The sequence below is a fragment of the Gastrolobium bilobum genome, unplaced genomic scaffold, assembly GCF_033153095.1.
Source record: "Gastrolobium bilobum isolate Gb01-03AN ecotype WA unplaced genomic scaffold, APGP_CSIRO_Gbil_v1 utg1240, whole genome shotgun sequence".
In the NCBI taxonomy this organism is placed as follows: domain Eukaryota; kingdom Viridiplantae; phylum Streptophyta; class Magnoliopsida; order Fabales; family Fabaceae; genus Gastrolobium; species Gastrolobium bilobum.
Window position 1 is genome coordinate 568090 of NW_026898998.1, and position 27684 is coordinate 595773.

General features: G+C 34.9%; 3 protein-coding genes across 7 annotated transcripts; 2 read left to right on the forward strand and 1 right to left on the reverse strand.

Annotated features, from left to right (window-relative positions):
• The first annotated feature begins 569 nt into the window (after window positions 1-569).
• On the forward strand, window positions 570-9131 carry LOC133286114 (arginine biosynthesis bifunctional protein ArgJ, chloroplastic). 3 transcript variants are annotated; one of them, XM_061483466.1, is made up of 17 exons: window positions 570-743; window positions 849-974; window positions 1129-1252; window positions 1337-1410; window positions 1872-1916; window positions 2102-2152; window positions 2251-2319; window positions 2500-2558; window positions 2803-2872; window positions 3468-3548; window positions 3628-3714; window positions 4017-4139; window positions 4694-4756; window positions 6673-6744; window positions 6831-6976; window positions 8484-8554; window positions 8691-9131. In XM_061483466.1, exons 1-17 carry the CDS (start codon window positions 678-680, stop codon window positions 8771-8773), a joined length of 1410 nt encoding a protein of 469 aa, XP_061339450.1. In that variant the 5' UTR covers window positions 570-677; the 3' UTR covers window positions 8774-9131. The 3 variants fall into 3 exon arrangements, with proteins under 3 accessions (XP_061339450.1, XP_061339449.1, XP_061339451.1); XM_061483465.1 differs by having other exon boundaries at window positions 573-743; window positions 6673-6750; window positions 8691-9130; XM_061483467.1 differs by lacking the exons at window positions 3468-3548; window positions 3628-3714 and having other exon boundaries at window positions 573-743; window positions 6673-6750; window positions 8691-9130.
• A 1726-nt stretch (window positions 9132-10857) lies between these two features.
• On the reverse strand, window positions 10858-26439 carry LOC133286150 (histone H2B-like). Of its 2 annotated transcripts, XM_061483517.1 has the most exons (3): window positions 26284-26393; window positions 20284-20642; window positions 10858-11469 (listed from the first exon to the last, which is right to left on the reverse strand). In XM_061483517.1, the coding sequence occupies exons 1-3, from the start codon at window positions 26354-26356 to the stop codon at window positions 11065-11067; spliced, it is 837 nt and encodes a 278-aa protein (XP_061339501.1). In that variant the 5' UTR covers window positions 26357-26393; the 3' UTR covers window positions 10858-11064. The 2 variants fall into 2 exon arrangements, with proteins under 2 accessions (XP_061339501.1, XP_061339502.1); XM_061483518.1 differs by lacking the exon at window positions 10858-11469 and having other exon boundaries at window positions 19975-20646; window positions 25994-26439.
• Window positions 12089-16931, forward strand: LOC133286142 (uncharacterized). 2 transcript variants are annotated; one of them, XM_061483503.1, is made up of 5 exons: window positions 12089-12229; window positions 12447-12508; window positions 14509-14547; window positions 15755-15851; window positions 16351-16918. In XM_061483503.1, exons 4-5 carry the CDS (start codon window positions 15761-15763, stop codon window positions 16473-16475), a joined length of 216 nt encoding a protein of 71 aa, XP_061339487.1. In that variant the 5' UTR covers window positions 12089-12229; window positions 12447-12508; window positions 14509-14547; window positions 15755-15760; the 3' UTR covers window positions 16476-16918. The 2 variants fall into 2 exon arrangements, with proteins under 2 accessions (XP_061339487.1, XP_061339486.1); XM_061483502.1 differs by lacking the exon at window positions 14509-14547 and having other exon boundaries at window positions 12160-12229; window positions 16351-16931.
• Window positions 26440-27684: the final 1245 nt, after the last annotated feature.

Sequence of the window (27684 nt, forward strand, 5' to 3'; positions counted from 1 at the left end):
TAAAAGCTTGATATTCTCTCGTTAAACTTAAATTACTCATTGCCAATATATATTTTAAAAAAAATTGTTCATTGTGTCATTTCAAGGGAAGTAAGGCTTGATGTATCCTCCTTGTATTTGATCTTACTGGGTCTATCTTAGTAACTCAGTTGCGTCTAGTAGGATTGTGGCCTCGTCCCGTCATCCCCATTGATTTACTTGAGCACTTCCTTAATGCCTCCAATGTCTCATACTGTTTGGATTTACCAAGAGAATGTTTGCATTAGAATTTATTTCAATTGATTCCGAAAGAATGAATTTGCATATGGGAATGATATTTTACAAATGAATTTTGAAGAAATGATTCATTTTTCAAATGCAAAAATAAATTATTAGAGAATAACGAGTGTTAGTTTTTTTTTATACACGAGGAAGGATCAGAACACAAACTATCCACAGCACTCACCATTACACTACTAAGCTAGTTAAATCGCGGTAGGCAGTACTAATAGATCTACTGTAGCTTCTCTAGTGTTAAATCACTATAGGGGCCCATTTCTATACTTCAAAAATAAAATAAAATTCGCTATAGGGCATATTTAGCATCTCTGCTCTACTGTCATCGATCACACACACACACCCCGATTAAACCCCAAAACCCTAAAACCAAAAAAAAACAATACATTACATTGAGAGAAATGTATTCGTGTATTCCTCAGCACCATTTTCTTCAGTTTCACTCCGCAACTTCCCCAAACCCAAAGGTCAGTAACAACTTTATCTCTCTCTCTCTCGTTCTTCTGAACAATGCTTGTTTGGTTGCCGAGAATTGCTGGGAAAACACGTTTTCAAATCATCCTCGTCTGCAGGTGTTTAATTCGCGCGGTTCTTCTCTACGGAATTTGATAATCCGTGCTGTATCGACGACGGAGAATCAGGTTTCTAGTTACATACCGGCTGCTCCAATTTTTCTCCCCGAAGGACCCTGGAAGCAGGTCAGTTTCTAATTGATCATACTTCTTCAGTTATTGTTGCCTTGTATGAGTTTTTATTTTTTTTATATTTCAGAAATGTTCTTTTCAAAACGGGACATTGTTGTGATATTCAACTTTTTATATTAGTGGCGGAATATTGATTTCGAGTTTTCAGGTTCCAGGCGGAGTTACTGCTGCAGAGGGATTTAAAGCTGCAGGAATATATGGAGGGTTGCGTGCCAAAGGAGAAAAGCCTGATCTTGCCCTTGTCACGTGCGATGTTGATGCCATATCTGCAGGTTAGCTTTCATCTTGCTTATTTTGACAGTTATTAATTTTGAGTTTGGCACGCACTTTATGTGATCAATATTTATTTTTTTCAGGGTCATTTACAACAAATGTGGTTGCTGCTGCTCCAGTGTTATACTGCAAAAGGACATTAGACATTTCAAAAACTGTAAGAGACTTTTGTGTTCGTTGCTTCTTCTTTTTAATTAAGATAGAACTGAGCTTGTACTTAATGCATTACACAACATATGTTATGATGACTAGAGGTGGCAAAGTGGGCGCCCCGCCCCGCCATCAACCCGCCAAAAAATGAGCCAGCCCGCCCCGCCCCGTTGGGCGGGTTGGCCCGCCGAGCCGAGCCCGTTTCGCCGGCTCTAATGATGACTAACCTTGTCATTACCCTTTGGGGCTGCAGTTGTTGTTTCTCTGATAAGAACTGTCATTGTTTATAATCATTTCTCTGATTCTCTCCTTCTGTTTGTTTGAGTGGTTTTTGTATCAGGACATGGGTGTTTGCTCATCCAATCACCTAAGATTCCATTAGCATATAATGCTTGCATTGTTACGCTTTTGAACGTCAATATTTCATGCATGGTTGCCCGCTAATAAATGAATTTTGCAATTTGTCAGGCACGTGCTGTATTAACTAATGCAGGTCAAGCAAATGCAGCTACGGTAGGTCAAGAAAACTATTTCTGTTTCATTTACCTGTGGGTAATATTCAATTTATAGTCTACTGAAGTGTAGCTTCACTCTAGTTACTTTGGGGAACTTGGTTCATTCAACCTTTTTTTTTTTAGAAAAACAAATTGGTGAAATTTAATAAATTTTTTAGTGGTTGTGGCCTTCCATACCTCTAGGGTGAAGCAGGTTACCAGGACGTGTTAGAATGTGTGGAAAGCCTTGCTAAGGTGTGCACCCATTCATTATGTTAAACTGATCCTACTTATAGTGCTCCATGTTGAAAGGTTTTGTTTTTAGTCTTTACTACTAATGTTCGTAATTACAGCTACTCAAAATGAAGCCAGAAGAAGTATTAGTTGAATCCACAGGCGTAATTGGTCAAAGAATAAGGAAGGTAAATGCAGAGACTCTCTGAATTGGGTATTATATCTTGTCTGCTTGTGTCCTTTTGTGATGAGGCTTTCTATGATGTGGACTATGCATTCACAAAACTTGGATAAGCCACGTAAAAAGTATTCCATCAAGCTTAAATTCTGTTCTTTTCAATGTTATATAGTTATCATTTGATTTGCAGGGGGCACTTTTAAACTCACTTCCCATACTGGTGAATTCACTATCATCTTCAGTTGACAGGTAATTCCTTTATTTTATGATTTAATTTTACTTTCAATTTTTATAATTGACATGCAATAATGTTAAGAAACTCACGTTTATTAAATGGCCTTTGTATTCATGTGGAATTTTTTTTGCCTTCCTTTCTTATCACTGTTTTCTTATTCTTTGAAAAATATTTAGCTCTGACCAACACTGGTTGTGTCTATTTTTCAATCCTTCATTGGTTCCTTTTCTTTTTCAAATCTTATTAGCTTGCATACAGGGCAGATTCTGCAGCAGTGGCAATCACCACAACAGATCTTGTTAGCAAGAGTGTGGCAATTGAGTCTCTGGTATTACTTGTTCCTACTTTGCTTGCTGGTTTTAAGTCCATACAACCAGTGCATATTTAACTACTTTATAAGCATGCATACATTATATAGATAAACACACATTTTTATTTAACTATGGATGGATGGATTTGGTCCTGTGAATTAATCAAAAAATTGATATGCTTTCAGCTCACTGGGATGAGTTTTTGATATGAACACTTAGTCAACAGCCCAAAGGGATGTTTTATGTGACTAATGGAAAAACAAATCTACAACTTGTCTCCTTTGGAAATTTCTATGCAGTCATCCACTGTACTTCAAGTCATAATTGGATGTTTGAACCTCAATACAATACAACCGGTATAGATTGTTAATAATTACTAAAACAAATAGAGAGATTATTTGATTCATAAATATAGTGTTGATGTGTATGATAGCTTTCCATAATTCTGTGAACATGTAATTCCAACGACAGAAACCTTAACTCTTTAACTTTTGGGAATTAAGTTCACCAATTATATTGGTTCATCCCCACATTCCATATTTTCTTGCTAATTTAAAAGAGTGAGAAAAAAGAGAGGTTGTCTTTTTCTTATTATTTTCGGGTATTGGTTAGGTTGGAGGAACTAAGGTCAGAGTTGGGGGAATGGCAAAAGGTTCTGGAATGATCCACCCAAATATGGCTACCATGCTTGGGGTATGCCTTACCTGATGCTTCTTTCTTACTTGGAATATATGGATTTTCCAGTCCATTTCTTGAACTATATCTACCCTAGGTAATAACAACTGATGCCCGGGTAACCAGCGATGTTTGGAGAAAGATGGTGCAGGTTGCTGTAAACCGGAGTTTCAACCAGATAACTGTATGTAATTTTCACTCTTTTCTGGAGACCGCGAATTCATTCGGTGATATAGTAGTGCTACATAATAATTTATATAAATTTTATTTTTCATTATTCTCTCCAAATTAAAATTAAAAAACATGTGATAATTTCACCATTGAAATTATACTATTATATGTCAAAAGAGTATTTGTGAAATTTACTTTAGTTGTCTTGTGCAACGCAATGCCATGTTATCTCCATCAAAAAGATTTTGCTCGTGATATTAGTCCATTTTTTGGATTGTGATTGATTCTTACCTTGCTTTTGCATTTTTACCACAGGTAGATGGAGATACTAGTACTAATGATACTGTTATTGCTTTGGCTAGTGGATTGTGTGGGCTAGGCTGCATATCTTCTCTAGACAGTGATGAGGCTATTCAACTTCAGGGTTGCCTAGATGCGGTAAAGTTGAACTTGTACAATTTCGTCACTATTTTGTTATTTCATATTTTCTTTCTTTCCTGTTGAGCAAAATAATATAATGATCTACTTTTACTCTTGCTGGAAGCTTTATAGTTCTAGTAAAACTGGAGAATGAAGTACCATGACTTACTCGTGTTAGTGTCATAGTGCATTTGGGATTAGTTATTCTGTAATATGCAGGTGGTGGTGTATACATTATCCCCATTCCTTTTTCTTTTAAATAATGAAGTGCCTCCCCCCTCTCCTTTCCAACCCTGCACAGGTGTGTCAAGGTACAATTTAGTGGTTAGCTTGCATACTTGGTAGCATTTAGACTGTTGTAGTTGGAGTTAACGATATCTTTTTATGCTTAGCTCTCTTTCCCCATCCCTTCCTTACAAAAGAAAGTCTGCAAAAATGCATGAGATTCTGTTTTTATAATCCTCTCTTTCTCTTAGATCTTGTCCCATGATTGCCTTGAGGCTTGAAATTTATTGTGCAAAAGTGATTTTCTTTCAGTAAATGGGCAGTTTTGATTTACTTGTCCTTTCCAGGTAATGCAAGGTCTTGCCAAATCAATAGCTTGGGATGGAGAGGGAGCAACATGCCTCATTGAGGTCTGCTTTTTGTGTCAACTGTCAAGGATATTTGTGCTATTTTGTTCTTTCATACATCCAATATTAATCCTCAATGTTAATTGTGGCCGAGCACGATTGAAAAAGTCTTTGCTCTTAAGAGAACAAGAGATAGTTTTCATCCTGCTCTTGTTTCAAAAAATCCTCATCTATTCAAATATTTGTTAATTAACCAATATAAATATAGTGTTAAATGTATATATAAAAATCAAAATGAATAATTTTAAATAATATGGCCCTCAATTTCTACTTTTCTCCCATCCGTCCAGATCTCTACTGCTTGTTTTGTTTAACTCTGTCTTTTTTTATGAGATGGAAATTCATTACAAATGAAGTCAAATGGCTCTTACAAATCGGAAAAGATACATCAGATATAGATAGAGATAGAAACAAATACAATATATATGAACTAACAAGCAATGAGTATTTTTCTCCTTGACCAGAAGACTAATCATATTTCACCGCAGAGACCAATACAGAAAGTGGTGCAGCTTGAAGAGAGTATTACGGCTCCTTTCAAAGTAGATTTGGAACTCTCCCCTACCTATGAGACCTTTAGGACCAATATAAGGGGACTGACAAAAGACACCCTATAAAGGGAAAACAAAATCCTCCCCAAAAATAGACAACAAAGATACAAACAAGATCTGACAAATTTTAGCAATTTATTTGAAAATAATAACAAAAACAAAAGATAGGTATCAGATAATAAAGAGTAGACAAATTGAAGGAAAAGGAAAGATTAACAGAAAAGCTAATAAGGGATAAAAATAAAATAAAGATAACACTGGTAATTAGAGAAACCAGTACTCTCCCACTACACCCCAAAGTGTCCCAATCCACTCATCATTTTCTACTCAAAGATTATCTCCTTTTTTCCTATATATAGCCTCAGTCATGATAGAGATTATACCAGAATGTTCTCTCTACTCATCCCATACAACTTTTAAGCCACATCATCCAATTGAACCTGATACTCTGCTCCCAACCTTGTTCTTTTGGTGTACACCCTTTTAATCAATGGCCTATCAAAAGGGAAAGGAGGCGCTGGGGCTCCCACCAGAAAAAGGTGGGATGGCAGCATTGCTTTTGCTATCTAATGGGAGGAAGGGGGAGAACACATAAATCGTGTGATCATAACACAGATCGTAATAATATAATATGACACGGATCATAACACAAAACCTGCCCTCTCTTGGTTTTCCTATATGGTATCAGAGCTTCCGTAATTAAGTGGTCACGAGTTCGATCCTTACTGCCCCTCATTCTATTAATAAATAATTAAATATTGTGGAGTTTAATATAGACAGGAGGGGGCCTGTGCATTGTCCACCTTTCAAGCTCAATGAACTTTTGTGAGGTGGCATGCTAGAGAAATATAATATAAAACCCATTTTGTAGTCTCACCTAACAACTTAGGTTTTAGGGTTGAAATGATTTTTTATAGTAATATCCTACACGCACATACATTCCAGCACGGTGGGATTGCCTGGTCCCACTGATCTTATGTGCAAGATTGTTGATTCAGATGATCTCACCAGAATGAGTTTTGAGTGTCGTCATGATTGCCTTGGGGGGATGGCTGGACTTGTAGGATCATGCATCTCACGAGGAAGATTGCATTTTTGACTACCATGCTCTAAGCAAGAGAAGAGAGAGGGGTTGCTTTCTTTTTATACACATATGTATGTATGATTTTTTTGGTAAGGTAAATAAGCCAGTGCCGATGTCTTATTTGGGCACTTAATTTGTTCATTTAGTTCTTATTGTCTATTTCTCTGTGATTTGGTAGCTGTCTAAGTGGATTATGAAGTTCTGTTGATGTTGATCAGTAAGAATGTGGTTCCAGTCCTGCTTGATATTATTATTTGTCATCAAATTCCATCTTCACTTTGCAGGTCGGTGTGACTGGTGCAAATAGCGAGTCTGAAGCTGCAAAAGTTGCACGTTCAGTTGCATCATCTTCACTTGTAAAGGCATGATATAATTGAACTAAAGAATTCTTTTTCCATTTTAATCTGGCTGAAGTCTAATTTTCTAACATAATGTCCATCAGGCTGCTGTATATGGGAGAGATCCCAATTGGGGACGTATTGCTGCTGCGGCTGGTTACTCGGGGGTTTCTTTCCACCAAAATTTACTTCGGGTGGAGCTGGGAGATATTTTACTAATGGATGCTGGGGAACCACAATTGTTTGACCGGTAGGACTTCTGATTTTTATGTTATCATAACAATATTATTTAAACATCACTTATATTACTTTCTTATAATTTTATACTACATTTTTAATATATATATATATATATATATATATATGTATTTCAATATTTTTTCTATTTGTGAATATAAAAAAGTATAAAAAATATGGTGTATATGAATCGTTTCTCAGAATATAATATTAATATTGAATTGTATAGATAGGAGGAGAAAGATAAAAAAGGCCTTAATTTGCATATTGATGTTGGGGCTAATGCTCTCACTGATTTTATTTATTTATTTTTTGGTAGTTAATGTGTTTTCCTTCATTTTGTCACATCTAGCTATAAATTGCCTCTTGTGAAATTTTTTCAGATCCCCTTCCAACAACTATATTGTTATTTTTTCTAGTTATAATCAAGTAGCCACCATTTTTATTTTTAGGATTAAATTTTATTTTTGATAAAACAAAACTCCGGAAAAATGTTAAAGTATACACCGTTGGCCCCAACGATTCATATACACCATATTTTTTATATGATTTCTTATACTTTTTTTATATTTACAAATAGAAAAAAATGTTGAAAAAAGAAATATATATATATATATATATATATATATATATTGTAAAATGTAGTATAAAATTATAAGAAAATAATATAAGTGACATGTAAATAATATTGTTATGAATATGATAACATAAAAATAATATAAGTGACCATAATAGTACACAATTATTTGACCTGTAGGATTTCTCTTCTTTCTCCGACGCTTTACTACTGTTAAATTTTCTTAGTAAAAGTTTAAAACCCTTGACACCAACAAAATACTTTTTTGTCTTAAATACCAGTCTGTGAATGTGCAATTTCTGATGCTGTGGAAGGGTGTCAATTTACCATTTCTGTTGCATGAAGGAAACTGTTCACTTAAACATCCATCATTTAGTCAAATTATTAATATGTCCAAATAATGAAAAGATCAATAATGAAAACAAAGTAGAATAACATTGTTCCCCTGATTAGTTTCCCATGTTGTTCCATGCGACTTTAGCATTTAGGACCTGTGTAACAAGAGATTGTTATTATGCAATGAGTTTTACTTCTCTAATAATGTCAGCTATCATTTTCCATCTTCCCAAAAGAGAATATTCCGTTTCCTTTTTCCCTACTTGTCAAAATAAACATTGGAATGTAATATTCAATTTTAATTTCTATGATGATGCTTTTACCGGACAATCGTCTGATCATGGAAAACGTTGATCCACCTAATTATTTTGTTCATTTTTAGGAGAAATTTTTTTTGCCCGAGGTCTTCTTTGTCCATGCAATTTAGATTCTATATGCTTGCACATGCTTTGTGCTTGCAGTAGTGGCATGCACTGTTTGCGGTCTAATGAGTAATGATTGCTTGTTTGTTTAATTACAAACTACCGTATTTGCTGTTTAACATGCTTTTCATTTTTCATCCCTTGTGTTGGTTAATCTATATTTTACAATCTTGCAAACGTGGCAGGGGCGCGGCTAGTAGTTATCTCAGAAAGGCTGGGGAGACTCACGATACTGTTAGAATTCAGATATCTGTTGGTAATAACCCAAACAGCACACGGGGCCCTTTTTTATATGTTCAGTCTAGAATTTAAAAGCCGGAGAGGGGAATTCTGTTGAATCGTCTTCGTAATATTACCATATTTACTCATTGATATTCATTTTCTACTAACAGGCAATGGACCAGGACGTGGACAAGCATGGGGATGTGATTTAAGCTACGATTATGTCAAAATAAATGCGGAGTATACAACATAACCAAATGAAAGTCACCGCACGTACATTGGCATAATGTTTGATTATGCACTGATTTCCGTTCATTATCAACTTGAGCAGTAAATTTATGTGCCACTGAAATCAGCGCATAAAGAAATTGATTAGTGTAATAAAATGTTCATGATGCGCCTGTTTCGTCAGTTGCCTTAGGATGTTCAATTCTGTATCTTGTGTTGTAACCCCTGCTCTTTTCATTTGTCTGATGTGCACATCAGCACATGTTTAATCCGTGGTCTGTATGGTATCCCAGTAATTCCATATAGGTAAATGAAAGCAGGGATTGTGGCCCCAATGGCCACTTAATCAGGTAGACATTAGTTTGAGCTTTAAAGTTAACAAATAATTCGATACCATTTCCAACTTTTGGCCTGGACATTACTATGATCTTTACTGCCCGCTGCAGCTACAATTGCTTTCAATGATGAATGCAGAAGCACAGCTGAACGATAACAGTGATGTAATTAGCAGCCTTGTAACTTTAAGATGGTGTGAGAAAAAAAGGACCGGGTTCAGATGCCCTTCCAGCACTTTACCTAGAAGCCTATAATAATAATAATAATAATAATAATAAAGATATGTATAGTACATCAGGCTACTTTGCACGGTACATTAAAGAGCCTTTGGTCTTTCAAGATAGCACCAAACAATTTTTAATCACGAAACGCTAAATCTCTTGTGTAAATTAGAAATGCTTTTTATTCACCAAATTCCAGATGCGCATACGATACGCCTACAAATTGATACCCTCACTTGAACACGCAAACAACAATTTAGGTGAACATTCTTGTCCTTTTATATCAAAACGAATAAAGTTAAACAGTTCATTCCGCTAATAATTTTCTGCATTTTCTCATTAAAATAAAAGCATACATTGATGACAATATTTACGTTGTATATCAGAACTTGGTCTTTTTTTTTTTTCTTCGGCGAACAAAATAACATTAAGAAATACTACTGCCGGAGATATTGAGTATGAGTAGCTTTGATGTGGAGATTCTTAGAGAATGATTCTGTCAATGATGTACCAGTCTCCTAAGAAGAGCTTGAAGGAAACATCATATCAGGATAAGGAAAGGTTGACCACTTTTTCAAGCACTTCATCATTAGTTTGGTTTCTTGCTGTTCAAAACCTCTACAGTTCCCCTCCCCAGACCGCATTTATCAATCATCACCTGCAAATGCATCTTCTAACTTGCGAGCATCTTGTATATGTAATGAATCACTAAAAGTACATTTATGTTTACTTATGAAGTTATCATGCACATCATTAATAGGAATGAATAATATTAAATGAATAATAAAAGCATTATTATTATTATTAATCTTCATAATAAAGGAAGAAATCCAAGGAAACCAGATCATATAAGGGGACCGGGAAACCAGATCATGTAAGCGGGATTTTCAGGTATTTTCGAGAAACTGAATTTTTCTAAATTTTAAATTTTCAGATATTATCGTAGATTGAATGTAAAAATCATATTTTGGAAAAATCGAGATTTCCGGATAAATAAAAATTTCTCCTGTATCAAATAAAAAATCATATTTCAGATAATATTTTTGGTAAGTGTTTTTGCAAAGCAGCAATATATGCATAACAGAAATACCAGTATATAAAGTAATTAATCAATGCCATGGTGGCAATGTCAACTATAACAATACATGAAGTAACAATAACACTAGTACTGAAACTAACAGAAGCGCCATCTCAAAAGGTTTTCAGCTAAGGATGGCATCATGACTAGGTGCCATTAGGCATTCTTCGAAAAATATGATTGCGATTTACCAGTATGGAGATATATATAAAAATTAAGTAATCGTAATTAAAATAAGATTGCTGAAACATACATTAACCAAAAATTTATCTGATATAAGCATAATCCGTTTCTGGGTTTGGAGGAAGTGTTTTCCCGTTTTATTAGGCGAGGGCCAATTTAAAATTTAAGATTATACAAAGATTCAGTTGTGTTATGTCACTGGAAACGAAAGCGCTACGGAAATTGATCGAAACACTCATTTTTAATAATTATGTAAATAGATAAACGATTGAAGTGTAAGATTAAGCTTGCTCTTATTTCGGTGTTTTTAGGTGAGCTTGAAGCCTCCATCGCTAAAATACGCAAAAATAAAAGAAATATAATAATCACAATCACACGATTATAAAAAAGGAAAAGCATCCATTAACAAACTGTTCAGAACACTACATCTACATCCTAAATTTCACACAAAACCTAGATCTCAGAGAATTGAAATAAATCAACCACCAAATTCGAAATCTAAGAACTGGTGAATTTGGTAACGGCCTTGGTTCCCTCGGAAACGGCGTGTTTAGCCAATTCACCGGGAAGCACCAATCGCACCGCCGTCTGGATCTCCCTCGATGTGATCGTTGGCTTCTTGTTGTAGCGAGCCAAGCGCGATGCCTCCTGAGCGAGTTTCTCGAAGATATCGTTGATGAAGCTGTTCATGATCCCCATGGCCTTGCTGGAAATGCCGATGTCAGGGTGAACCTGCTTCAGCACCTTGAAGATGTAAATCTTGTAAGTCTCAACGCTCTTCTTCACGCGCTTCTTCTTCTTGTCGCTGCCACCTTCCTTCGAGATCTTCTTCTCGGCCTTCGGCTTTTTCTCCGCCGGCGCCTTCTCCGCCGCTGGCTTCTTCTCCGCCGGTTTCTTCTCTGCCTTTGCTGGAGCCATGGATGAACTTCGAGATTCTTCTGTTGATTTGGAGAAAAAGTGCGTTCGTGCGAGCGAGTGTTAAAAGAAAGAATGCGATGTGTGATGAAGCGAAGATTGTAGAAAATATAGTGATTAGAGATGGATTCTGGTTGGAAGATAGTGTTTCACCCGGATCGATGACGTGTATGACTTATCATTCGTTGATTGAGATCTGGTTTATTAACGGCTGAGATTGATTTCACCTTAACGTTTTCAGCACCGAATAGTTGCGGATTCGGAGTTTAGTTACTACTGAGTACTGACTAGGAGCTCAATTCGCACGCGTTTCAACTTTCAATCATGCATTTTTTTTTTTAATCAATTGGGCTTCTTCTTGGGCTTTGGCTTGTTCTTCTTTCAAAGCCCCAAAACAAAGCAAAACAAAACAATCGTCTGGAAACAAATCAATCGTTCCGACCCGCGAACTGCGATTATTTGGTATCTGCTCTTAGAGCTGTCAAAAAGGCCCTAACCCTGTGGGCCACCCCTTGGGCCCTCATTGGTAGGTTTATTTTTCAGCCCCCCTTTTTTTTCCCTCGTTCTTTTTGGGTTACAGAAGGGTCAACCGCGGGCCAGCCCCTTTATCAAAACGTAATTTCTCTTTCTCGTCGTTCGTCTTCTCCACGAGCCATTTTTTCTTCTTCTTCACAAAGGTTGTTCGACTCGTTCTTCTTCTCTTCTGATTTCTTCTTGCTTCAACTAGTTCTTCTTCTTCTTTACAAAGGTACGGTTTATTTTCACAAGTTTTTTTTCTCCTCGATGGCTTCATATGTTTTTCTTAGGATTTTTCTGCTTGCTTCATATGTTATCATGGGGTGTTTGCCCTTTAACTTTGAAATTTCATCTGGGTCATTTTTTTTTTTCAATTTAAATTGTGCTATCGAGTAACTTTTAAGGCTTCTTGTTTGAATTTTTCTTTGATTCTGTGGATTTGTTTGCAGAGGTTGATATACCAGCTTTGCAAGGGTGTTGTTTTCTGCCACTATCATCGAATCTTGCACAGGTATTTGTTGGTTTGAAGGACCAAAGAGATTTTTGTATTCTCATCAACTATTTGGTATTTTTTTTTTGTTCAAACTGATATGCTCTTGTTGCCTTGGTTCTAAAATTTTTAACGAACTATCATTTCTTCCCATCTTTTCTTATTTTGGGAGCAATTGTTAACAGTAAAAGAACTATCATTTTGCCTCCTATAGCACTCAAACTGTTTGGTTGGGCGGGTTATTTAGATCTTTGGTGTGAATGATTAGGTGTAGAGAAATGCTTTCCTTTTTCTTTTGTGATGTCTTTCTTCCTTCAAATTATGCTTTGAAATGTCTGTAAATTCCATTGTGTAAGAAAGGTATCAATCCATCTCAATTCCATGATTCATGGCTTTGTCAAGCTGACAGTGAATTAACTTTTTAACAGACGGACCTAGCTTTAGTGAAATGCGATGTTAGTAAGTTTTTTATTTTTAAATTGAATCACTAGTCACTAGTCCATAAAAAGTCAAAATCTAAATACCATGGATTTGGTGATTCATTCTTTGTATTCAGATTTCCAATAATGGATTTGGTGATAGGAATACATGCTGAAATACCATGGATTGTGATTAGAGGGTAGAGTAGGTATCTTAATTTCTTAAAATTAAATATTTACTGGTTTGGCTCGTCGTAGCCTACTGATCTTAAAGGTTTGGGGCTATAGAAGATTTCTTTAGTAGCCAGGATAGTGTAAAAAAAATGTTGGATCACGGCATTTTTACGAAGCTAATATTATGCATTAGCTAGAACCCTTGTTACAATATCCTGGAGAACGAAAAGAATAGGAACTTAAGCCTACAAAATTGTGAAGATATAATATGGAAAGTTTGAAGTCGTGCACATCCGTTTAGTTTAGTTTGTTCAATGGCTACACATTGGTTGTGGTCTATTACAGTTAAATAATTCTCGCTTGTTTCATTTCTAATCGACATGAGGCTTTACAGTTAAATATTCGCACTTAGAATTACTTTTTCATATTTGTTTTCTTGTTAGCATTATACGTCTTAAATGGCCGGTCTTTTATTTTCGGGCTGATCAATTGATCTATTTTCAGCTAAAAGTATCCCCTGTTAAAATAATAATAGCAAAAGACTAATAGAAAGAATAATTGATTGTGTACACTGATATTTTGGCTGGTACAATTTTATATGTTATTAATCATAAGTTTGTTTCCTTATTAAATCTTCATACACGAGCACTCATCGAGTCGTGCTCATAGATAGCATATCTTATCAAGTATATAAATATGAAGAGAAGGATCAATTGATATTGATCCCTCCTCACATATAAATCATGGAATACATTAACTAAGCATAGGAAAACTAGCAATTTGTTATTGCTTTTGCCTCGGCTACTTCATCCGAGATAGCTCTGTATAGTCCTATATGTTTTCTTCAATTTTCGGATATGGAAATTGATAACATGCTCCTTCCACATGTTGTTTTCGAGATAAAGCTCATAAAAGCTCACTTCCCCACTTGATCTTACGGTTAAGGAAGCACTACTCCTAGTGCCATATAGACCTTTTAATTGCGGGTATTAGAAATAAAGTAGATAAGTAGGGCCAGGAAACATGCTATCCCTCATATTAGAAACAGGCCCCGGAAGCTATTTAATTGAAGCTGCTCATTCTCGGTCCTATGTAAATCACAAGCCTTTTTTTAAAGCCACTTTTCATGGATCCTTTGAAGTTGATATATCAATTGCAAGGTACTTGGTTTTCATGCAAAAGAATTGCCAATTTGTTTTAGACAAAATGAATTCGGAATCTTCTGCCATTTATTTTGTTTTGATTTACCTTGGACTATTATTGTTCATTGTTGCTGATGCTGACCATTATTGATGTTATGTCATGCATGTTGGTCCTATAAAATAAACCATGAAATATTCCCAGTTTGTTGGTGCTATAAAAACTTCATTCAAGTTATTTTCGGAAAGTACCAGTAGATTCACTTTATGCCAATTTTATTCACTGCAGTCCATTGATGAAAGTCCACGTATTACAAGTGATGCACAGGTATAAATGGTTCGAAACGACCTTGTTATTTATTTGCCAGGAAGTTTTACCCTGAAACCTTGGATAAATTGATGCTACTTTTCTCTAATTCTACTGCATTTTAAAATATCTCATGTTCATTATCATTCTTTGAAAATCAACAATCGAGAGGCACACCTTCGCTCTTGCACATAACATTTGGTTTTGCGAAGTGCCACAATCCAGAGGAAACTGGATAAAATTCTATAGGAAAAAGATACACAAGCTGATACTTTGAAACAATTTTCTTGGATGGGGCTTGACAAAACTGCTGAGCTTGTCTTGACTCTTGAAGGATATATTTTGCAATTACTATGTTACCTTTTTTATGATTGTTTATTTTTTATATCACTATAGATTTTCCCCATAGATGAGAATTTTTGGTGTCCTTGATAGAGGCAGGGAAAATGCATTAAATATTACTTGGTGAATTGTTTGTTAGTGATGGATCTTTACAATAATATACAGGAGAAAATTGAATTGATGACTCAGTATTTTGTTAATATTATTTGGACAGTGCTAGGAAGAGACCGAATGTTTCTGCACTGTTTAAGTTTTGTTTTTGTCTAATTTAATGACAGTGGTTAGTGGTTAATGGTTAATGGTTCTAATTATAAGTATGGAGGGGTGAATTTGGATTTGTATTTGGTTCATGTTTGATTTCATGTTATCAAAGAGAAAAGAGAAAGACATAAAAACAAGTTTCATAAGCTCTATACAAATAATGGTGGATTCTATTGTAATCATTTTTTTTAATTTTAAAAAAAACTTATTTATGATATAACTTTTTCTAATTTTTTTTATAGAAACTATATATATTTTTTAGTTTGTGAGAAAACTAAAAAAAATTATATTATTTTTGGCCCGCAGGCTGGCCCTAACCCGTTGGGTTATGTGATTTTTTGGCCTGTGCTGGCTGTTTAATATGCGGGCTTTTTGGCCATGTGGGCTTTCTAGCCCTAGCCCGCATGGGCTAGGGCCTAACTGGCCGTGGTGGCCCGTTTTGACAGCTCTACGTGCTCTCTATCTCTTCTCTCGCTTATTTCTATCTCAACCCAATTTGCAGTTCTGTTAGAATTATTGTTTGATTTACAGTTATGTATTCAGATTTTAATTTCAACGTCCAAATGGAGCCTCGTTGTTATCATTCAAATCTTTATTCAATGATTATTGTTGCCATTTTATGCAGTTGAATATGAAGTTTCTTGATTGGTACTTGAAGATTGGGGTTGGGTCCGCTTTGGTTGGGGCTTCTATGGAGTTGTTCATGATCAAAACTGGCTTCTGTGTGAGAAGTTTCCTTTCTTATTCTTTAATCACTCGTGATCTGCCTTAGCTTTTACTTGTGTTTGCATTTCATGTTCTTATTGATACAGGCTATTGAAATTTATTATGATTTCATATCCTCGCTTAATATGATATGAGCTTTTGAGTTGTCCAGTAGCAGGTTACTGATTTTGGTTGCTAGATTAGTATCTGGGGTAAAAACATTTTGACTGCAATACTAGTAGATACACAACTCCAAAATACAGTGCATTTGGATTTTTGGGAAGTATCATGGTCTTCCATCATATGTTGATGTTGATGTTGATCATGGACTCCATCATATGTCTTTTCACATTATTTTTTTGGTCAAATTGCTATCAACATAATATTTTGCATATGAAGAGGCTATTAATAATTGTTTTCTTCAGGATTTTGATATCTCCCTGAATGTTTTTTCCTCAAAGGATTTAGATGTAATAAGAAATTTAAATTTTTTTTTTTTTTTTTTGCATCCTGCAGATGACAAAGTAACTGTTTTGGAGTCAGAAAAGCGGGCTTTGGAGAATTCTCCGGAAGCTCAGGCAGTTAGAGAAGCTCTCAACCCTTGGAAACATGTTGATGCAGAAGGAACAAAAAAGTCCTGACTCAAGTATGAACTATTTTCTTAAAATCCTTGAGTGATTTGTTAAGACGATAAATGGTAATGTGCTGGAATAAACTGATGGCGATTGGACTAGCAATTCTATTATGATTCCTATGATGGAACTGGTAGTGCCTGTCCAACCCCAGTTGCTGCATCTTGTAACTGTTGGCCTGTCTGCAAATCATGGGCAACTCTGGGATGGATCAAAACCTTCAATTTTGTTTTGCTGCTATCTGGCATTGAGGCTTTGATTTATTTATTTTGGCTCTTAAAAGAAGTGTTAAAGAATGCCAACACGAGTCTCACATTATTCTCAATGAAAAAGCTGCAAATGATTATTAAGTTCTTTTGCTGCCTGACATTTACCTCTGCTATGCAAGTCTTCTAAAATAGGCACTCTTCTATAATTTCATTTGACTTTTAATTTAGCCAATCCTTTTTCTTCATCTCCAACAGGCAAAAGAGAAAAGCATTTAAGGCTGCATCTTATAGCCATAATATAATGCTTCCACAATGTGGCCAATGGCTTTCGCCTTCATCACCATTCACCTAATTTATGAACTTCTTCATGATCATCACCTTCCTTGTATTTTCCAGCTGAATCAATTTCACAAATCAGCTTTATTAACACTATTTTAGCAATAACAACTATGGTCGGATAGAGACTAGAGAAGCCGGAGTCTGCTTTGGAATTGTTTAACAAAGATGGCACATCCTTACCATTCAGTTCTTCTCCTGAAAAACATAAATTGTAATTGTTTATGCCATGTGGTGGTCACTTAATAACAAGTGGGTGTCTCTCCTCCCTGATTTGAGCTTGAATTCCAAATGCACCTAAAAAAGAAAAAGGAAATTGCCATTGTTTCTTTAGTTAATCTTTTTTGAGGTTGAAAGCTGCAGTTTTTTTTCTTGTGAGGGTTTGTATATTGATTCTCTCTGAAGAATAGGTCTTTTTTTTGTTTCAAATCATTAAGATAAAAATAAAAAATAAAACTAATGGTTTAGGGAATAAACTAAAAATAGGAAGCTTGATGTGGGCTTTTTTTTTATAGAACGGTAACAATAAAATTTGAATATATTACCTCGTGTAAATTTTTTGCAAGCCGTCTATGTTAGACCACTCAAATGTCCGGGTCGATCAAGGTTCTAGTAATCTGATGAGGGCATTGGTTCGAGCTGGCCATTGAATTGGTCATGTAGTTGAATCGATTTCGACCGCTTGTTTCGTCCAAGTTTCGATGACTCGCGAGTCAAATGGAATCCGGCGGGTCAAGTTATTTTCTCCCTTAAATCGGTTTTTTAAAAATTGGACAAAATATTATTAAACCAAGCCTATGGAAGTAAGTCTTGTTACCACTTAATACTAGGCTATTCTTTTTTTTTTTTGGTAATCTAATACTAGGCTATTCTTAATTGTTGGTCAAAATGACACTTCTAATATATTTATTATATAATTTATGGGAGCTTTTTCTACTGTCAATGTAAATAACTTATTTACATTGAGCTCAAAACGACGTCGTTTTAAAGCGAAAATCAAGGTATTTTTGTAATTATAATTTATTTTAGGGTTATAATAATCTTTTTCATTATAATTTTTTATTTTTTCAACTCAAAACGACGTCGTTTTGGGAGCGAATATAGATAACTTATCTACATTCATTGTAGAAAAATTAAAGTCACAATTTAATATAAATTTAGGACAAAATACTTCATTTTTTATAATGGATGAGAATTGAACCGAGCCTATGGAAGTGAGCAATATTATCACTTACTACAAAGCTATCCTCAATTGTTGTTGCAATGGTGGTAATGTCAACTATAACAATACGTGAAGTAACAATACATGAATTTACAAAAAAAAAAAAGTAACAATACATGAAGTAGCAATAACATTGGCTTTTTGACCCTTTTAGCTTTCATTAATTAATTAATAATCATTTTGTCCCTTATTCAAAATTATCTACCAATCTGCCCCTATTTAATCGATTTACTTGAAGATTTAATCGATTAAATGGTCAAAACTGGCAAAAATGGTTGACTTGAAGATTTAATTGATTAAATTTTTAAGTTAATCGATTAAATCTTCCAACAGGCAACAAATGTCAAATCTCTTCCATAAACAAAAGCAGATTCCATGCATATGATCCTATTGTCAACCTTGGAACGATGACAGCGATCAAGGAGAACAATGAACCTTCCCGTCTTGCATATTCATCATAATATTATTTAGCAAAATCTTCGATCAGTTTTTGTTCAGTTTTTATTTTTCGTGTATGGGAGGTTATTTGAATTTTGAATTTTGAATTTAATATAATAGGAGTTGATTGCGATTTGTATTTAATAGGACAAACTCGTAAATTAGCAACTCCTAATAAAACGCAATCAGCTCCTATTAAATACAAAACACAATCAACTCCTATTAAATACAAAAAACAATCAGCTCCTATTAAATACAAAATGTAATCAGCTCCTATTAAATACAAAATGTAATCAGCTCCTATTAAATACAAATCGCAATCAACTCCTATTGCAATAAATTCAAAATTCAAAATTCAAATAACCTCCAATACCGTGTTTGTCTCATTCAATCAATGCTTTCACGCTCATTTGGGTTATTTAATCGATTAAATATAAGTTTTAATTGATTAAATCTATTAAGAGAGATATTTAATCGATTAAGAGAAATATTTAATCGATTAAATCTTCAAGTCAACCATTTTTGCCAGTTTTGATCATTTAATCGATTAAATCTTGAAGTTAATCAATTAAAGAGGAGCATTAGGATTGAAACTGATAAAAGCGCCATCTCGAAAGACACGTGATATTCGAATAGGATTTTAAAGAATTATTTTAGAATTCGCCCAAATCCGTTGGTATTCAATTTGAATTTTAAACAATGGAATCACAACTTCGTAGTATTCAAAAATTTGACGATTAGAGTCTTAAGAGATAAAATAGTTATTAATTAATTAATGAAAGACAAAAAGATAAAAAAGCCCCATAACACTGGTATTGAAATTGATAAAAGCGCCGTCTCGAAAGGTTTTCAGCTAAGGATGACATCATGACTAGGTGCCATTAGGCATTCTTCGAAAAATATTATTGCGACCTACCAGTATGGAGATATAAAAAAAAATAAGTAATCATAATTAAAATAAGATTGCTGAAACATACATTAACCAAAAATTTATCTGATATAAGCATATATACTTCGTTTCTGGGTTAGGAGGAAGTGTTTTCCCGTTTTATTAGGGAAGGGCCAATTTAAAATTTAAGATTATACAAAGATTCAGTTGTGTTATGTCACTTGAAACGAAAGTGCTAGGGAAATTGATCGAAACACTCATTTTTAATAATTATGTAAATAAAATAAACGATTGAAGTGTAAGATTAAGTTTGCTCTTATTTCGGTGTTATTAGGAGAGATTGAAGCCTCCATCGCCAAAATACGCAAAAATAAAAGAAACATAATAATCACAATCACACGATTATAAAAAAAGGGAGAAAGTATTTCCCTATGTCGTTTTGAATTCACACTTACAAAAAAAAAAAAAACCATCCATCAACAAACTGTTCAGAACGAACGAATAAATCTTTAGTGCAACTGTATCACAAGATTCAGTGCATTCCACTCATGGGAGCATAAAAATTTGGCAGAAAAAAAATAACTTTACCGGGAATGTACTGAATCTTTGGTGCACAGTAAAGATTTATTCGTTCGGAACACTACATCTATATCCTAAATTTCACACAAAACCTAGATCTCATAAATGCAATAAATCATCCATCAAATTCGTAATATAAGAGACGGTGTATTCGTTAACGGCCTTGGTTCCCTCATAAACGGCGTGTTTAGCCAATTTACCGGGAAGCAACAATGGCACCGCCGTATGGATCTCCCTCAATGTCATGGTTGGCTTCTTGTTGTAGCGAGCCGAACGCGATGCCTCCTGAGCGAACTTTTCCAAGATATCGTTGATGAAGCTGTTCATGATCCCCATGGCCTCGGGGGAAATGCCCATGTCAGGGCGAACCTGCTTCAGCACCTCCAAGATGTAATCATTGTAAGTCTCAACGCTCTTCTTCACGCGCTTCTTCTTCTTGTCGCTGCCACCTTCCTTCGAGATCTTCTTCTCGGCCTTCGGGTTTTTCTCTGCCGGTTTCTTCTCTGCCTTTCCTGGATCCATGGATGAACTTCGAGATTCTTCTGTTGATCAGGCGAAAAAGTGCGCTTCGCGCAAGCGAGTGTTAAAAGAAAGAATGCGATGTGTGATGAAGCCAAGAAAGTAGAAAAATATATAGTGATAAGTAGAGGTGAAACGCAAGACTTACTATATTTTGTAAAATAGATTGGGCTTGGATCTCAAAAAAGTTCGTCTAATATAAAGGACGTAGGCTCACTTTTTCAAAGCCTGACCTATATGTATACAGACTTGTCTATAGTGTACTATTTATTTTAAATAAAATAAAATAGAATAAATATAACTTGAAGAAAAAATAAAAGATATAAATTTAATCAATTGCAATTATTTATAACTTAATTATATTCGATTATATTTTAATAGAAATCTAACTTTATTTCTTATGTAGGAGGAACCAACATCTCAGCATGTTAGATTGTGTATATAAATATATTAAAAGATTTTTGGAAGATGTTATACTTATTACAAACATTATGATCTGTTTGTTAGATTCATGTTGTTATTTTAATTTACATAGTATGGATTTGTTTGTTGGATCTGATGAAATATATGTTATTTAGTTTGAGCATTTTGCTTTTCAAATTAACTTAAATGCAGATTGTATGAGTTTTATTGTGATTTATGATTTTGTTTGGACGTTGAAATTATAATTTTTGATATAGCAACAAAATTTGAGTATTTTGTAAAGTTGATTCATGGTTCTGCTTGAAATTTAAAAATTAATAGGCTAACGGGCTACGTCAGGCCATTTGTTTTTTATAAACGGGCCAGACCATTTGTTTTTCTATAAACGGGCCAAGTCAGACTAACAGTTAGACTCGTACTAGGCTTGGGCTAGGCCAAATTGAAAACTTTTGAAGTATGCTTGGGCTTTTTGGAGCAAAGATTGGCCCTGTTCAGCCTACTTTCACCCCTAGTGATAAGAGATGGATTTTGGTTGGAAGATAGTCTTTCACCCGGATCGATGACGTGTATGACTTATCATTCGTTGATTGATATCTGGTTTATTAACGACTGAGATTGATATCACCTTATCGTTTTTAGTTTTCAGCTAACAAGCACGGACACACACTTTTTTTAAATTTATGCGTGTCGGACACCGACACGTTCCGACACGCGGTCAACATTTTGGGACACGCGGTCAACTTTTTCTAACACACATTCAATGTTCTGACACGTTTTTTTTTTGTCCAAATTTTATTTATTTATTTATTGGTATCCTATTTTATTTTATTAACTAAACATAAAAAAATAATTTATAAATCAGTTTTTTCTACTATGAAATTTGACATGAAAAATTAACAAGGTACAGATTTTATTTTTTTATATTTATGTTATGAAATTTGAATATTTGATTGTTTATATGACTTATTATGGTCTGTTATATGTATTAAATGTAAATTAGATTATATATATTAAAAATATTATTTAATATCAAAACGTTTCCCAACGTGTTGAAATATGACATTTTTTAGAATTAACGTGTCGACGTGTCATATCGTGTCCCGTGTCAGTGTCGGTGCATTATAAGTTTTCAGCACCGAATAGTTGCGGATTCAGAGTTTAGGTGGTGTTTGGAAGGAGGCATATTTTCAGAATGCTGGGGAAGTGAAAGTGGGCATCTATCAATCTCATGTTTGGTACCTCAATTGATAAAATTTTCCTAGGAAAGCTAAATCCCCTGAAATCCTTTAATTGTGTAATTTTTGGATGAAAATTTCATGGAAGAATACCACGGGTGGTTTTCTTGAATTGATGGGGAAATTAGTTTTTTGTTTCAGAAACCAAACCGAAAAAAATTAATTTTTCTTTTACAACTGATAAACTCACTTTATGATTTGCAACTATTTATAGCACAATGGAATCTGAAAATGGAGTTGCGATGGAGGACGAGAAATATGTTATTGGTGAAACAACTAAGGAGAACATAAATGAAGAGGTTGAAAACGATTGTAATGCAGACAATCAGATCAATGAAGTATCTGAACTTGTAGGAGAACACAGTCATGGTAGGAAGCAGAATAAAAGTGAAGACAAATTGAGAATAAATTATAAAATAGTTATTTTCGTATTTTCAACCCATTTTCCCATCAATATTCTATTTTCAACCAAACATAGACTCAGTAAACTTAATCTAATTTTCCCAATAATATCTCAGCCTACCAACCAATTTTTTTTAAATTTTCTTACCAAAATAATATTCTTAGTAATTATATTTTTTAGTAAAAAAAAAAAATTTCATTTACCAAACGCCGCTTAGTTACTACTGACTAGGAGCTCAATTCGCACATGTTTCAACTTTCAATCATTCGTTTTTTTTTAATCATTTTTTATTCAATGGGCTCCTTACCACGTTGGCCTGTCTGCAAATCATGGGCAACTCTGGGATGGATCAAAACCTTCAATTTTGTTTTGCTGCTATCTAGCATTGAGAGGCTGTTTGGTACATGAAACTTAAAGGGATATCTAGGAATTTGATAGTGGAAATTTTTTATACCCATATTTGATACAAGGAAAACATAAATTTTGCCTTGTATATTTTATCACCAGGTTTTAATTTTACACTACCAACAAGCCAAAATAAATGCCTAATTGGACATGGTAACTTTTTATACCTACCTATTGGGTATCCATTTACATATTTTAAAGACAAAAATACCCTTGTATACATCTTTTGGCACTGCTGTTTTATGATTTCTGTTTCTATTAGTTTTTTTGTTCTGGTTTCTTGTTCGACGATCCGGCTGCCGCTGCAATTTAGATCACTTGGGAAGTAGCGAGTTTAGAAACTTCTTTCAGTGAGGAGGGGAATTCGTTAATTGATATTCTATGATTTCTGTTTCTAAATCATGTTTAAAGTTATCTATTATGAACCAAATGGTGGTAGCTACCAAACGGTGGTAGCTCAGTTGGCGCATGGGAGCTGAGCAGGTGGGGGTGAGGACATGTGTTCGAATCTCTCCAGTACCACCTTTGGGAGGGGTTTAAAGCCTTAATCCTGGACCCGCCCCGAATCGGACTAATCGCGAAGCGATGAACCCATGGAATATTTCCAAAAAAAAAGTTATCTATTATAAGAGAGAGGGTAGTTTCGTAAAAGTAACCTATTTTCTCAGTAATATTTTATCATCAACCAAACACTAATTCAATAAAATTAAAAAATATTTCCGATAATATTTTGATCTACCAAACATTTTTTTTGTATTATTCCCGGTCACATTTTTTTCAACCATATTCTCAGTAATCGTGATACCCAGATATTAAAAAATTACTCCTATACCAAACGCCCGTAAGGCTTTGATTTTTATTTTATTTTTGGCTCTTAAAAGAAGTGTTAAAGAATGCCGACACGAGTCTCACATTATTCTCAATGAAAAAGCTGCAAATGATTATTAAGTTCTTTTGCTGCCTGACATTTACCTCTGCTATGCAAGTCTTCTAAAATAGGCACTCTTCTATAATTTCATTTGACTTTTAATTTAGCCAATCCTTTTTCTTCATCTCCAACAGGCAAAAGAGAAAAGCATTTAAGGCTGCATCTTATAGCCATAATATAATGCTTCCACAATGTGGCCAATGGCTTTCGCCTTCATCACCATTCACCTAATTTATGAACTTCTTCATGATCATCACCTTCCTTGTATTTTCCAGCTGAATCAATTTCACAAATCAGCTTTATTAACACTATTTTAGCAATAACAACTATGGTCGGATAGAGACTAGAGAAGCCGGAGTCTGCTTTGGAATTGTTTAACAAAGATGGCACATCCTTACCATTCAGTTCTTCTCCTGAAAAACATAAATTGTAATTGTTTATGCCATGTGGTGGTCACTTAATAACAAGTGGGTGTCTCTCCTCCCTGATTTGAGCTTGAATTCCAAATGCACCTAAAAAAGAAAAAGGAAATTGCCATTGTTTCTTTAGTTAATCTTTTTTGAGGTTGAAAGCTGCAGTTTTTTTTTTTGTGAGGGTTTGTATATTGATTCTCTCTGAAGAATAGGTCTTCTTTTTGTTTCAAATCATTAAGATAAAAATAAAAAATAAAACTAATGGTTTAGGGAATAAACTAAAAATAGGAAGCTTGATGTGGACTTTTTTTTATACAACGGTAACAATAAAATTTGAATATATTATCTCGTGTAAATTTTTTGCAAGCCGTCTATGTTAGACCACTCAAATGCCCAGGTCGATCAAGGTTCTAGTAATCTGATGAGGGCATTGGTTCGGGCTGGCCATTGAATTGGTCATGTAGTTGAATCGATTTCGACCGCTTGTTTCGTCCAAGTTTCGATGACTCGCGAGTCAAATGGAATTCAGCGGGTCAAGTTATTTTCTCCCTTAAATCGATTTTTTAAAAATTGGACAAAATATTATTAAACCAAGCCTATGGAAGTAAGTCTTGTTACCACTTAATACTAAGCTATTCTTTTTTTTTTGGTAATCTAATACTAGGCTATTCTTAATTGTTGGTCAAAATGACACTTATAATATATTTATTATATAAAATTTATGGGAGCTTTTTCCACTATCAATGTAAATAACTTATTTACATTGAGCTCAAAACGACGTCGTTTTAAAGCGAAAATCAAGGTATTTTTGTAATTATAATTTATTTTAGGGTTATAATAATCTTTTTCATTATAATTTTTTATTTTTTCAACTCAAAACGCCGTCGTTTTGGGAGTGAATATAGATAACTTATCTACATTCACTGTGGAAAAATTAAAGTCACAATTTAATATAAATTTAGGACAAAATACTTCATTTTTGATAATGGATGAGAATTGAACCCAGCCTATGGAAGTGAGCAATATTATCACTTACTACAAAGCTATCCTCAATTGTTGTTGCAACGGTGGTAATGTCAACTATAACAATACGTGAAGTAACAATACATGAAGTAGCCAACACAACAAACTTTCTTACACTCACAATATTTTGTGGGGCCCACACTTTTTAAAACAAAAAAATAAATAAAAAATTAAGGCACGCAAAACGAATCTCTATAACATTACACAGTCACTTTTCCTACAACATAACTCTTATAAAACCCATAAAATAAACGATTGAAGTTTAAGAGTAAGTTTGCTCTTATTTCGGTGTTATTAGGTGAGATTGAAGCCTCCATCGCCAAAATACGCAAAAATAAAAACAAACATAATCACAATCACACGATTATAAAAAAGAAAAGCATCCATTAACAAACTGTTCAGAACACTACATCTACATCCTAAATTCACACAAACCCTAGATCTCAGAGATATGCAATAAATCAACCATCAAATTCGAAAAATAAGATTCGGTGAATTTGGCAACGGCCTTGGTTCCCTCAGAAACGGCGTGTTTAGCCAATTCACCGGGAAGCACCAATGGCACCGCCGTCCTGATCTCCCTCGATGTGATCGTTGGCTTCTTGTTGTAGCGAGCCGAACGCGATGCCTCCTGTGCGAGCTTCTCGAAGATATCGTTGATGAAGCTGTTCATGATCCCCATGGCCTTGCCGGAAATGCCGATGCCAGGGTGAACCTGCTTCAGCGCCTTGAAGAAGTAAATCTTGTGAGCCTCAACGCTCTTCTTCACGCGCTTCTTCTTCTTATCGCTGCCACCATCCTTAGAGATCTTCTTCTTCGCCTTTGGCTTTTTCTCCGCCGGTTTCTTCTCCGCCGGTCTTGGAGCCATGGATGAACTTCGAGATTCTTCTGTTGATCAGGCGAAAAAGTGCGTTCCCGCGAGTGTTCAAAAAAGAATGCTATGTGTGATGAAGCGAAGAAAGTAGAAAAATATATAGAGGTGAAATTGGACCGGGCCTTCGGCAAAAAGTATTTTATTTTTTTTTACATAAAATTTAAAAGATATGGGTTACTCCTACAGCAAGTCCCTGTGTAATGCTCAAGGCTCGAGGCTAAGTAACACGAGCAACTTTTAATTTATTATGAGCCTAAACAATGGATTCGATAAGTTCTTGCCAATAACTACGCCCGCTGAATAAAAACATTAAACTAAAAGCCCATACAAAATGAGCACCCAAGAAAAAAAGACCATATGCAGATAATGAAGAACCATAAGACTGAATTACTTTGGATGCTTGTGCCCATAAGAAATCGCGGAGCCACCCATTAATAGTAATGGAACTCTGTGCAAATTTTTCCCCTGTAATATGAGTTACTACCCCTTGATCGCTTATACTACCCCAAACATCTGACTGCATTTTCCAACTGAAATGGAATATTACTACCGAAATAGCATTGTACATCCAGAATAGCCCTAGGAAGACATGATCCCAAGCGGAGACTTGGCATGTCCCCCCTCTTCCGGGTCCATCACAAGGGAAACGAAAACCAAGATTTGCTTTATCCGGTATCAATCGCGAGCTACGAGAAAATAGAACACCTTTTAGTAGTATCAATACTGTCCCATGAATTGTAAATGCATGAATATGATGGACCAAAAAATTCGCAGTTCCTAATGGAATAGGTAACAAAGCAACTTTGCTGCCTACTGCCACTAAATCACCAACCCCACTGAGTCAGAATAAGGAGGTACTTATGGCAGAACGGGCAAATTTAGTCTTTCACAATAGAGTGATAGGTGGAACTGCCATTAAACGGCTTATTAGTAGATTAATAGATCACTTTGGAATGGCATATACGTCACACATCCTAGATCAAGTAAAAACTCTGGGGTTTCGTCAAGCTACTGTTAGGAATTGATGACCTTTTAACAGTACCCTCTAAGGGATGGCTAGTCCAAGATGCTGAAAAACAGCGTTTCATTTTAGAAAAACATCATCGTTATGGAAATGTATATGCGGTAGAAAAATTACGTCAATCGATTGAGATATGGTATGCTACAAGTGAATATTTGCGACAAGAAATGAGTTTCAATTTTAAGATGACTGACCCTCTTAATCGAGTCCATATTACGTTAATCCATGAACCAGAATAGAAGAGCTTGTCCCACCCATGAGTAAATATTTCGTAGTAGCCTCATTAGACCGTACATCTTTC

What these genes read in the sequence shown, in the direction of transcription:
- LOC133286114 (XM_061483465.1), top strand. Translation starts at nt 678, where the DNA reads ATGTATTCGTGTATTCCTCAGCACCATTTTCTTCAGTTTCACTCCGCA. An exon ending in GTGTGGCAATTGAGTCTCTG is followed by an intron (nt 2,873 to 3,467) that starts GTATTACTTGTT and finishes GGTATTGGTTAG; the next exon opens with GTTGGAGGAACTAAGGTCAG. An exon ending in GGAGTTTCAACCAGATAACT is followed by an intron (nt 3,715 to 4,016) that starts GTATGTAATTTT and finishes TTTTTACCACAG; the next exon opens with GTAGATGGAGATACTAGTAC.
- LOC133286142 (XM_061483503.1), top strand. Translation starts at nt 15,761, where the DNA reads ATGAAGTTTCTTGATTGGTACTTGAAGATTGGGGTTGGGTCCGCTTTG. An exon ending in CATGATCAAAACTGGCTTCT is followed by an intron (nt 15,852 to 16,350) that starts GTGTGAGAAGTT and finishes TGCATCCTGCAG; the next exon opens with ATGACAAAGTAACTGTTTTG.
- LOC133286150 (XM_061483517.1), bottom strand. Translation starts at nt 26,356, where the DNA reads ATGGCTCCAAGACCGGCGGAGAAGAAACCGGCGGAGAAAAAGCCAAAG. An exon ending in GAAGAAGATCTCTAAGGATG is followed by an intron (nt 20,643 to 26,283) that starts GTGGCAGCGATA and finishes CAGGAAAGGCAG; the next exon opens with AGAAGAAACCGGCAGAGAAA. An exon ending in AGGCCGTTAACGAATACACC is followed by an intron (nt 11,470 to 20,283) that starts GTCTCTTATATT and finishes GCTCCAGCAAAG; the next exon opens with GCAGAGAAGAAACCGGCGGA.